The 12,584-nt window shown below is 41.2% G+C and overlaps 1 protein-coding gene across 12 annotated transcripts in view; it reads right to left on the bottom strand.

Annotated features, from left to right (window-relative positions):
- PHACTR4 (phosphatase and actin regulator 4) overlaps positions 1–12,584 on the bottom strand; it is a 150,937-nt gene that overhangs the window by 65,613 nt on the left and 72,740 nt on the right. For 9 of the 12 annotated variants that reach the window (XM_082440148.1, XM_082440143.1, XM_082440141.1 and 6 more), the window contains one exon: positions 5,675–5,728. In XM_082440148.1, coding sequence (XP_082296274.1) covers positions 5,675–5,690 — 16 coding nt within the window. In that variant the 5' untranslated portion in view covers positions 5,691–5,728. Of the gene's footprint in view, positions 1–5,674; positions 5,729–6,136; positions 6,192–12,584 lie in introns of all 12 variants that reach the window. The other 3 variants (XM_082440137.1, XM_082440138.1, XM_082440147.1) reach the window with 1 other exon arrangement.

The following is a 12,584-nucleotide window of genomic DNA, read 5'->3' on the forward strand; positions in this document are numbered from 1 at the left end:
AAAAACTAGTAGCTTATACCAATATAAATTAACAATGAATACTTTCACTGTATTCTACCAGGTCCCTTTGAAAGGAAAGGGAATAAAATAAGGAGAATCAGGGTAAAAGCTGTTTGATTCCTTTACCACCTTCCCCACTCCATGACCTTGAATGTCTGTCCCATACCAACCCTGGCAGAATTCTGGAGGCCTGTTTTCTGGAAGGGATAAAACAAATGGTCTCTGGACTGGGGGACCCAAAAGGCGGTTGATGGTGGGAACAGAGCATGAAAAACTGAGGGGAATTGAGTGAACATAATGAATACTGAATGCAGCAACCCTCCCAGTCTTCATCACCCTTTACCATCCAGTGATGAGAAGACTCCGCCCCTTGAACCCTGATACTGATAACAGACATGTTCCTCAACAATAGGGACAAGAAGCTCACACTATAGTAAGGCCCAAAGGCAACCAGCCTATGCATTTAAAGCTTCTAATTTAAAGCTCACCACTCTTAATCACAAGCAGACAGCTAATTATTACTAGACTTCAGAGGAAAACTCTTACATAAGAGAGATCAAAACAAACAAAGGAAAACAACTTTGGGGGAAAAGAGCCTATGCAGGGCAAAGTAAATCTGTTGAAACAATAAAGAATATTATGAAAGAAATATTCAGAGAATAAGAAAGACCTCCTAGGGACTTCCCTGGCGGTCCAGTGGTTAAGACTTCGCCTTCCAATGCAGGGGGTGTGGGTTCGATCCATGGTCAGGGAGCTAAGATCCCACATGCCTTAAGGCTAAAAAACCAAAACATAAAGCAGAAGCAATATTGTAACAAATTCAATAAAGAGTTTAAAAATGGTCCACATCAAAAAAAAAAAAAAACTTAAAAAAAAAGAACTCCTAGAAATTAAAAAACATAATAGTAGAAAAGAAAAATTTAATAGAATATAAAGATGAAGAAATCTTTCAGGAGGTAGAGCTAAAGAAAAAAAGAGATGAAAATTAGAGAACTATTTCAGGAGTCCATCATCAAGTAGCTATTGGCAATCAAGAAAGAAGAAGAGGGAGTTCCTTGGTGGTCCAGTGGTTAGGAATCCACCTCCCAAAGCAGAGGACGTGGGTTTGATCCCTGGTCGGGGAACTAAGATCCCACATGCTATGGGGCAACTAAGCCCGAGCGCCACAAATAAGACCCGACGGAGCCAAAAATAAATAAATAAATAAATAAAAAGAAATATTAAAAAAAAAAGAAAGAAAGAAGAAGACATGGGATTTAGGAAACAAAACAGCCAACACAGGAGAGAAGCAGAGTTCCCAGGTGAATAAGAATACCCCAGGATGACAGCTCTGTACCACACACAGGGGGACACCTGTCCATATTGGAGCAGTGTGACTCAAGAGACATACTGAAGGCTATTGTCACCAAGATCTCTGCTGCCGTTTACTCTCTTTTTAAAGATAAGAAGATAGTGCCCAGGTGAGCTCATCTTGACTAAACGCTGGTGAATTTCTTCTCAAAATACTGAGCTGCCTAATTAGCTCAGAACACGCATTTCACCCACAGAAGTGTTCTTTAACGTATTCCTAAAAGCTTCAGGTAGGTCATGATCAACTTAGGAGAGACCACAGAGCAGCTCACTCCCTCTGACCATACTTCTGCCAAGTGTCCAAGATTGAAGCCCTGCCCAAACAATTTCCAGGACTAAGTCTTGACTCTGTCCATGACTTCCACAGAAGAGACTCTGAAAATTAGGAAACTGAAGCAGGTATGGTCCACTGATGTCTGGGTATCCCCAAGATCCTTTCAGAACCCAAGAGGTACAATGATATACTTAATAATACTAAAGAATTAGTTGCCTTTTTCACCGTGTTGACACTGGTACTGAGGGTACAAAAGCAATGGTGAGCAAAACTGCTGGTACCTTCACACAAATCAAGGCAGCAGCAACAAACTGTAGCAGGATGCATAATCTTCACCACTACATAATTACAGTTAAAAATAATGCCAATTTAAGAATATCCTTGATAAAGCCGTAAAAACTATTATTAGTTTTAATAAATGTCAAACCCTCTATGTGTCTTTTTACTATTTTGCATGATGAAATGGTAAGTACAATGGTTACCTTCAGGAAAGGCACCTGTGTAATTGAGTTGCAAGCTGAACTAGCCAGTTTCATGAAATACCACTTTTACTGGAAAGACTGAATGACAAACTATGTTGTTCAAGCTTAGATATTTCACAGATATTTTCTCAAAAATGAATGGAGCTTGTCACTACAAATAAAACTGACAGTACTTGTTGCCAGTGATATACGTCAAGCTTTCAATAGAAAATTCGAATTTTGGAAAACATATCCACTAGAGTGAGCCTGCCAACTTCCCAATATTTAAAGACTTTTCTGATGAGATCAGTGGTGGCATTAACAAATGTGATTTTAAAATATTATATAATAAAATGTGTAAACATCTGTCCATGTAAGAAAGGTCCTAGAGGCCTTAGGTCTGTCCCACTAGAACGTGATGGGTAAAAATCTCTCACTTTAATTTTCAGAATGCAACAAATAATTCTTTTCCAATGTATCTACATAACTGTTAGTTAACCTAACTGTAACAAAATTCTCAACCATCTTCCAGGGGCTCCATCTTCTTAGAAACAAATTCATTTTACATTCAGAATTCTTTTCCTTGTCAAATGGCACTGAGTGGACCATAACTCAATAAACCAGATTCTTATCATATGTGTGTTTTGTGAGCAATTAAAAAAAAAACCCTACAAACTATTATCCATAAAATAAGCTACAAGGATATATTGTACAACACAGGGAATATAACCAAATTAAACTAAAAAAATAAAAATAAAGTATAAGGGCTTCCCTGGTGGCGCAGTGGTTAAGAATCCGCCTGCCAGTGCAGAGGACACGGGTTCGAGCCCTGGTCCGGGAAGATCCCACATGCCGCGGAGCAACTAAGCCTGTGCGCCACAACTACTGAGCCTGCGCTCTAGAGCCCCCGAGCCACAACTACTGAGCCCGCCGTGCTGCAACTACTGAAGCCCGTGCGCCTAGAGCCCGTGCTCCGCAACAAGAGAAGCCACCGCAATGAGAAGCCCACACACAGCAACAAAGACCCAATGCAGCCAAAAATAAATAAATAATAAATAAATAAATAAAAGTATAAGAGGAAAAATATCCTCTCACTAGCACAGAAGACAAACCTTTTCTCATATTAGTGATCAAAAGCACATATTAATTTATATTTCAACTGACTACTAGCCAACTATGACTTCCATAGCAACTTTCCCTTTGGTATTCTCTAGTAAATTTAAATTATATTTAAACTTAATTTAAGTTGAATTTAATTAGTTTAATAATAAGTTTAATTAATTAGATTAAATTCTATTTAAGTTATGTTTAAGTTAGGTGAGGTAAGGAGGTCACTCAGCGGAAAAAAAAATGTTTCCCATAAAAGCCTTTGGAGTTGTCGTACGTTACACTAGTTTATCATATGGACATGTTCTTTAGGATTTGTCACCAGGCAACTATATCAACTCGATTCACCAAATTGTTCATAAATAACGCCCTTAAGAATTAATTTGTAAAGAAACTGCACATTTATGAATAAAGTACTGACTGCCCTCTAGTGTTCAAAATAAGGATTTCACTGATGAGCTAGATGCAATGTACACTACAGGGTGAAAAAAGCCAAACTCCTAAAGAAGCCATTTAGGGTCATTAAAATCAGAGGAGAAATTCTGATCTGGCAAGGTTTTCAACAACAGTCTTTTCAAAGCAAGACAACAAGCTATTAATCTGAGCTATCTGATTACTTACCTGTACCAGGTGCCCAAAGAGCCTAATTTCAGTCATCTACAGTAACTGTGTGTGAGTAGAATATAAATTTGGAACCTTTTTACACTACTACTTCAAGTTACACTGCCATAAAATGAGATTCAGACTTTTCCCCATTTGGTAAAGAAGCACAAAATGCTTGAATCAAAACCTGCCTCTTGGGACTTCCTTGGTGGCGCAGTGGTTAAGAATCCACCTGCCAATGCAGGGGGCACGACTTCGATCCCTGGTCTGGGAAGATCCCACATGCCGCAGAGCAACTAAGCCCATGCACCACAACTACTGAAGCCCACGTGCCTAGAGCCCGTGCTCCACAAGAGAAGCCACCACAATGAGAAGCCTATGCACCGCAACTAGCCCCCACTCGCCGCAACTAGAGAAAGCCTGTGTGCAGCAATGAAGACCCAACGCAGCCAAAAATAAATAAATAAGTAAATAAAATGCTATGAATTCAGAACACCATGTTAAAAAATAAAATAGGGGCTTCCCTGGTGGCTCAGTGGTTGAGAATTTGCCTGCCAATGCAGGGGACATGGGTTCGAGCCCTGGTCTGGGAGGATCCCACATGCCACGGAGCGGCTGGGCCCGTGAGCCACAATTGCTGAGCCTGCGCGTCTGGAGCCTGTGCTCTGCAACGAGAGAGGCCGCGATGGTGAGAGGCCCACGCACCGCGATGAAGAGTGGTCCCCACTTGCCACAGCTAGAGAAAGCCCTCGCACAGAAACGAAGACTCAACACAGTCATAAATAAATAAAATAAAATAAAAGAACGTGAATTTCTAAAAAAATAAAAAATAAAAAAATAAAATAAAAAATAAAATAAAATAAAATAAAACAAAATAAAAGCCTGGAAAGCAGCTAAGATGTCTCATCTTAGAGAATTTTAAAACATGGTAGAAATACCATTTCTCTCCTACAGAGAAACTTTTTAAAGCACGGATATAACTCTGCAGATACTAAAGAAACATCAATAGTTTTCATAAAGCTTCAATAAACACCCCAAGGCACAAGTGTTCAAAATGGCCTACTAACTATCCCAGACCATATCTCTCTTTGAAATTGCAGTCAGTAGGAAAATGGAGTTCAACACACAGTGACTGACTTTTTAGTCAAAAAGGTAGATACCAAACCTTTGTGTATCTAGATTTATACTCCCTTAACCATGTTGTTACAGAATTTAAAACTTATTATTTTAACTTGCCAACTGGTTCTTTGCTGTATTTGAAGTAACTAACATTCTAGAGCATTAGGTCTCAAAGTGTGGTCTAGGAACTACTAGAGATGCCTCACAGCAATGTCAGAATTACTTTTTATATTACAAAAGTGTTATTTGCCTTTTCACTCTCATTAGCTCCAAACAGTCAATTCTCCAGAGTCTACAGGGTATGTGATAACAAAACATTAAATGCAGAAGCAGATATGTGACTCCAGCTGTCTTCTATTAAACCAGATATTAAAGAGATCTGCAAAATGTAAAACAATGCCACTCTTCTTGTTACTCTTTTTTATTTGGGGAGTTATTGTTCATTAAAAAATTTTATTTATGTAACATATGGGTTTATTAATGTTATTTGAAATGAATTAATATTTTTAAATGTCTCTATTTTAATTTGTAATATAGTAAATATCAATATATATAAATCATACAAACAAAACTCTTTGGGGCCCTCAATTATACTTAAGAGTATAAAGGGATCCTGAGGCCAAAAAGTTTGAGAACTGATAAACTAGAGAGCTTATTAGCACACTAAACATGAAAAAAATCAATTTATTCTCAAAGGTTTAATGGAGGTAAGGATAAAACCCAAACATCATTTACTAAGAAAAACGTAGGTGATACTCACCAAATGGATCTTCCATGCCACTATTAACCAGTTTAGGGAGGTGGTATATAGTTTCTAAAAAGAGAAAAAAGTAAATGATACACTTAAAACATAAAATCCATCACCTTTTATATTTCTTAAAAAATAGACCCAATTCAGTAACACTGATTATAGTTTAAAACTAGAACATTATAGAAATGTACAACTTATTAAGTGAGAACATTGCCAACTGGGATTTATTTTAAGGGGGTTGAGGTACAGATATAATAAGTTCCCTTTCCAATCTCCATCTTGAATTTACCAGAGTGTAAGGAAAAAGGCAAGTTAAAAAAAATTTTTTTTTATTTTTTAGGGAGGGGGAACAAAGGGAAAAAGGGAGGGGTGGGGAGGGGGAGAGGGAAGAAGGGAGGGAAGGAGAGAGAGCAGCAAAAAGCCAAATTTTTATGCAAAAAAAACCCCAAACAAACAAAACACAAAACTCACATAAACATCTGGGAAAGCATATGAGGATATCATAGAATGAAGGAATTGGTTTTGCCTGAGGAAAGTAGAAAGTAGTTTGGTAAGTTAAGAATGCTCAAGTATTAAAATAAAACAAAAAAATTTTGAAAAAAGTTGAATAAGTATAGATATTCAACCTCCCTCACCCTTAATCAAAACAAGGATCGAATGTGCCCAATCTTGCTTTTTTATCTCTTTCATAGTTTTGATCCCAAGGGCACTCCTTAGTTAACAATTTGAATACTAAACTCCAATTCAGAGTCTGCTTCTCAGAGAATATAACCTACTAACAGTTGGGGCTGGCAGTGATCTGAGAAAATTAGGACTGTGAAGGGGTTTTGGAGTTGAATCGCTCACAGACTAGATGGCACTGAGGACCCCACTGGTGGTGGTAGGTAACCAGATAATCCCTGGCACAAGGTGCTGGTCCAATTCTTAAACTTTCACTAGTGGTGAATAATGATGATCTATCTATGGACAGAATGCTCTAGTTGATTGGATTTATGAGGCACTTGAAGAGTAAGGGGGAAATAACTATAATGACAATGGAATTGAATGGCTATTACTAAACTGAACTGATGCTCTAGAAGAAGATAACAAAAAGCTAAGAGTGATTAACAGTCAACTGAAAGTCAAATATGGGGGATTCCCTGGCAGTCCAGCGGTCAGGACTCCATGCTTTCACTGCCAAGGGCCGGGGTTCAATCCCTGGTTGGGAACTAAAATCCCACAAGCTGTGTGGCGCAGCCTAAATAAATAAGTAAGTAAGTATCAATAAATAATTTAAAAAAAGAAAGTCAAATATGAACGTCCCAGGGCCTCCTGGTAATTTCTAAAGACGCTCTTTTCTGTGGCAGCAGGAGGAGAGAAAAAGCTGGAGACCAGGCCCAAGAGTTAATCAACAGAGTAGCCGAGCACCAAGGAAGGTTAACTCTCAGCCAAGGGAGGTATGCTATGCCAACGTCAGGGCCCTGACTGGGAAAGAATGAGACCCTAATACATGAGATGGAGACAACTGAGTTGATGCCCCTCCAAAATCTTGAACGCGATAGTGCCCTTGAAACTGCGAAAGTGGCCCACCATCTCTGTAAGAGCTAGCACTCTTCCCGCACTTGAAGATAATGCAGAGGCCTCCCCACCCTGCTCAGTAAACAATGTCCCCTCAGGATCTGCCACCTCCATGCCTCCTAACTTGTAGTAGGTCACAGCATAACCCAGCCCAGATATTTTGTGCCTGATAAGGTCACAAAGGAATTATAACCCAAGGGAGCTGCAAGACTTAGCCAGCATGTACTGGCAGGGGCTAAGTGAGAGCAAATGTGAATTCTGCGGGTGCTTGAACATCAGAACCAGAACATAAAGTTATTGATCACTCTCCGAAGATACACGATTTAACACCCTGGCAAAAACCTCAGAATATGGTATGAACTTATCACTAGGATGGTTCCTAAAAGCTGGAAAAGTCACGGCCCATGATAAGTAGCAATGACAAAACTGCAGTGGCAGACAGGGGAGGAAGGGATTAAAAGGCTCACTTAGTGAAGTTGGCTTGCTGAAGTGGTCAGAAAAAAGTATTATGTTACTTGAAATGGCTGGGAGGATACTATAAGGAACGTGCTAGTGAGAGGGGCACCAGCATCATTAAGAAGTTTAAAAGCTGTTCTCCATAGAGAATTGGTTATAAAACTAATGCCACTGGGACTTCCCTGGTGGTGCAGTGATTAAGAATCTGCCTGCCAATGCAGGGGACACAGGTTCGATCCCTGGTCTGGGAAGATCCCACATGCCACAGAGCAACTAAGCCTGTGCGCCACAGCTACTGAGCCTGTGCTCTCTGTAGCCCCCGAGCCACAACTACTGAGCCCACGTGCCACAACTACTGAAGCCCGCGCGCCTAGAGCCCATGCTCCGCAACGAGAGAAGCCACCGCAATGAGAAGCCAGCACACTGTAACGAAGAGCAGCCCCCACTCACTGCAACTGGAGAAAGCCCGTGCGCAGCAACGAAGACCCAACACAACCAAAAAAAAAAAAAAAGCTTTATAAAAAAACAAAAAAACTAATGCCACTGATAGCAACAGTGATGATACAACCCTAAAACAAAGGAGACCAGGCCATGGTACTTAATGATTGAAGCCAGATGAAGACACTATAAACATCAGCAAAGTCAGAGTGGCAGTCAAAGGAATCTGACTCAAAGATTTGTGGAGATAGTTAATAAAGCATGGTGTATTTATGAAGCAAAATAGACAAGCAGCTAATAAGAGCACTTCTCTATCTGTAACATCAAAAGAAATCAGGGATGGAAGATCTGGATGCTGAGGTCAGTCCCCTCAATAAAAAAATATCAGAATCCATGCCCAGTGTCTGAACCTGAGCCAATTTCAGATACTGACCCCTTTGACTGAAGGAGGCCAGGTACCCAAGAGAAAAGAACCTGCAACACCAAAGCAAGTATAACAATTCTCTGAGAAACCTATGGCCTAAGAGACCCATATACTATAGGTCTCATGGACTCCATACTCAGAAGGTCCCTGCACTTGAAGTTTAATGCTCTGCAGTCACTGTCTTAAAATTCTTAATAATTTTATCTATGAATTTCTGCTCCATAAGTGAAATCTGAGGGGGAAAATGAAGCATGTGCTGGGGGCTTGAAGCCTCAGCTCACACACAGTCCACCTCTTCCTGTCTTCCCAGGAGCGGCCTCTTGGCCACTCCCTCTGGTCCCGCCTGGCCATCCTTTCCCTGCCTGGGCTAGGAGTGCCACGTACTTTTGGTGGGCAATTTCTCTCGCCCACTCTCAATCCAGGTGTATTCGGCATGCAAATTATGTAGTCAGCTCTGTCTATGGTCATTTACTCAGGTAACTGTAAACTGCGTAAACGGGAATGCTAACATTTTAAGGACAGGTTGACATTGACACCTGGAGTCTGGAAGTATAATCATGGACTTATGAGGACCAGGAAATAAACTGAGCCCTGGCTAAGATCCAGTTCACGATGGGCCCACTGGGTGTGTGAACCCTCCTGGTGGTCATTTCCCTGGACCCTGAATGTATAATTGAAATAGACATACCTGGAACTTAGTGAGTCCTTGGCCTATGGGATAGGAGTTATACTGGGGAAGGCCAAGTGGAAGGAAGCCTCTAAAGGTGGGTGCCCCATCCCACCTTCCAAGATAATAAACACAAAAGAAAACAATATTGTATTCTGGGGGCAAGGGAGGGGAGATGGCAGAAATTAGTGCTACACCCCCAGAGGATGCAGGATTTACCAGTGTGGTCCCGGCAGAAACCAGATAAATCCTGGAGGAAGGTAGATTACCACAAACTCAATCTAATAGTAGCCACAACTGCAGCTGCCATGCCAGATGTGGTATCTTTGCTAGAGCCGATTAACATAGCCCCAGGAGCATAGTACACAGTCAAAGATTGAAGGAATAAGTTCTTTTTCTCTTATCCCTTCAAGAAAGTAGGATCAGAAACAATTCACATTCACATGGAATGGATTATAGCATACTTTTACAGGACCATGTCAATTTTGCCACTGTCTCATGTAATATAGTCCTATGATAATACGGACTTCTTGTAGAATATCACACTGACCTACTATATTAATAACATCATGCTAATTGGGCCAGATGAACAGGAGGTGGATAGCACACTGAAGGTCTTGACAGAACACATGGACTCCAGAGGGTGAAAGATAAATGCTACAGAGATTCAGGTACCCATTCATCAGTAAAATTTTTATAGGCCCAGTAGTCAGGGGCTTGATAAAACATGCCATTCAAGTAAAGGCATCCAAGTAACCAACTGCATCTTGCACCTCCCACCATTAAGAGGGAAGCATGGCACCCGAGAATACTGCTCTGGCTTTTATATCAGGTGACACAAAAAGTTACCAGTTTCCAGAACAGTAAAGGACTCTGCAGGTCTGGATGGTGAGGCAAACAATCTGGCAAATGTTATGGTATTATGGCAAGCCCCAGTGGGAGAATCACTATGCAGACCCCTGGGATCTGGAGCAAGGCCATTCCATTTTCAGTGGAAAATTGTATGCCTTTTGCAAAACAACTCCTGGCATGCTACTGGGTCCTAGCAGATATAGAACACCTGACTATGTGACACCAAGTGACCATTTATCCAGAATCACCCACCATGACCTAGGTTCTATGAGACATACCAAGTCATAGGGTTGGGTGGACCCAGCAATAATTCAGCATTAAGATGAAGGTGATACATCCAGCATCTAGCACAAGTAGGACCAGAAGTCACGAGCATGAGCAGATAGCCCAAACCCTCATATCATCTACCATTGTTGCAAAGTGCCCCTTCATTAGCATATACCTTTGGCCGTACTGGGGGGCCCTCACAGCCAGCTGACAAAGGATAAACCCTCACCTTCTTCACAGATGGCTGTAACTGTGTCCAAGCCAAAAACGGACAGTGGTTGCACTACAGCCTCACTTGGGGGTGGCACTGAAGGACAGTGCCCAATGGGCAGAGCTTTAGGCAGACTGTCTATTTTGTGTAGACAAAGAATTGGTTTGAGGTTAAAATATATGTGGACTCACAGGTAAATATCCTGATGTGCTGGTCAGGGGGCATAAAAGGAGAACGATTAGAAAATTAGGGGGGAAAAAAAAAAGAAAATTAGGGGAAGGAGGTCTTAAGGTAGAGGCACGTGGGAGGATACAAGAATAGACACATTTGAAGATCTTCATATCACATATTAACAGTCACCAGAGAACATCTACCATGAAAGAAGCACAAAACAACCAAGTAGACAATGACTCAACCAGTTTACATCAGCCATCTTTTGTCATGGCCTCCCCAGTGCTAGAAAAATGAGCATCTGAAAGAAGGTGGTCATGTGGCAGAGATATACTCTATGCATAGACAACAGTATGAAGTCCTGCTTACCAAGTATGCTCTAGCTACTGATGCCACAAAAAGCCCGAATGGCCAGCAACAGAGACAAACACAAAGCTTCCAGTATGACATCTTTCAAGGAAACCAACCAGCCTTTGGATGGCAAGTTGACTGTGTTTGGCCCCTTCCACCCTGAAAAGGTTAACAATTTATTCTGAAAGAAACAGGGGGACTTCCCTGGTGGTCCAGCTGTTAAGACTCCACGCTCCCAATGCAGAGGGCCCGGGTTTGATCCCTGGTCGGGGAACTAGATCCCCCATGCTGCAGCAAAGATCCTACATGCTGTAACTAAGACCTGGAGCAGCCAAATAAATAAATTAATTTAAATAAAAAAAAGAAAGAAATAGGAACATATTCTGGCTGTACGTTTGCCTTTCCTGCCCTCAGGGTTGCAGTGAACAGTACATGAGAGTTAAGGAAATGTTTAATCTACCAGTAAGCATCATCCCACATAACATCATTTCATGACAAGGGACCCACTCTGCAGTAAAGTAAGTGCAAGAGAGGGCCCAGGACCATGGGATCTACTGTTGGTATATATACAACAACATCTAGAAGCTGCTAACCTAAAAGAGCACTGGAATGGCCTGATGAAGGCATAGCTGAAGCACCAACTCAATGACATATTTTATGACAAAAGAGTACCATCTTCCAGGGTGTAATATATACACCAAATCAAAGACCTTTATATGCTACTGGTCTTCAAAACAGGAAAAATACATGGATGTGAGAAATGGGGTGGGGGGGGGGTAGAAATAGCATACCCTGTTTATTATCAATCCCAAAGACCCACCTGGGGAATTTTTGTTTCCTATCTCTGCAACTCTGGGTTCCGCAGAGTTAAAGATCTTGGTCACCAAAAAAGGAACACTTCCACAGGAGACAAGAGTCCCAAGAGGCTATAAGCTATAGCTGTCACCTGGGCATTGTGGAGTCCTCGTATCCAGGGATCATCAGGCAAGAAGAGGAACTATCATCTTGGTAGGGGTAACTAATCCTCATTATCAGAAAGAGGGTTGTTGTTCCATACCACAATGAAAATATATTTAAAATTCAGATGATCCACTTTGGTGCCTACTGGTATTCCCTTTCCCAATTCTGACAGTACAGTAAACAGACAAGTTAGAAACTCTAACCTGAGAAAAGCATGGTAACCAGTGGTTCAGATCCCTCTGGAATGAGGGTTTGGGTCATACCACTAAGTAAAGCCATTGAGACTGGCAGAGATGGTAGCTGAGTGCAAGGGGAATCTGAAAGGGAGAGTGGAAAGAGGTAACAATTATTAGTTGTAACCCTGAGACCAGTTGCAGCAGCAGGAGATAAAGTACTAATCTTCCTCTTCTAAGTATTCCCCAGGAAGAGAGGCCCTCCAGCTACTCTCTCAACATATATAAAGAAGTAGATGAGACGAATGAAAATGAAGATGCAAAATACCAAAACTTATGGGATGCAGCTAAAGCAGAGCTTAGAGGGAAATTTATAGCTGTAAATACTACAT

This window comes from Balaenoptera physalus, assembly GCF_965194825.1.
Source record: "Balaenoptera physalus genome assembly, chromosome: 1".
NCBI classification, from domain to species: domain Eukaryota; kingdom Metazoa; phylum Chordata; class Mammalia; order Artiodactyla; family Balaenopteridae; genus Balaenoptera; species Balaenoptera physalus.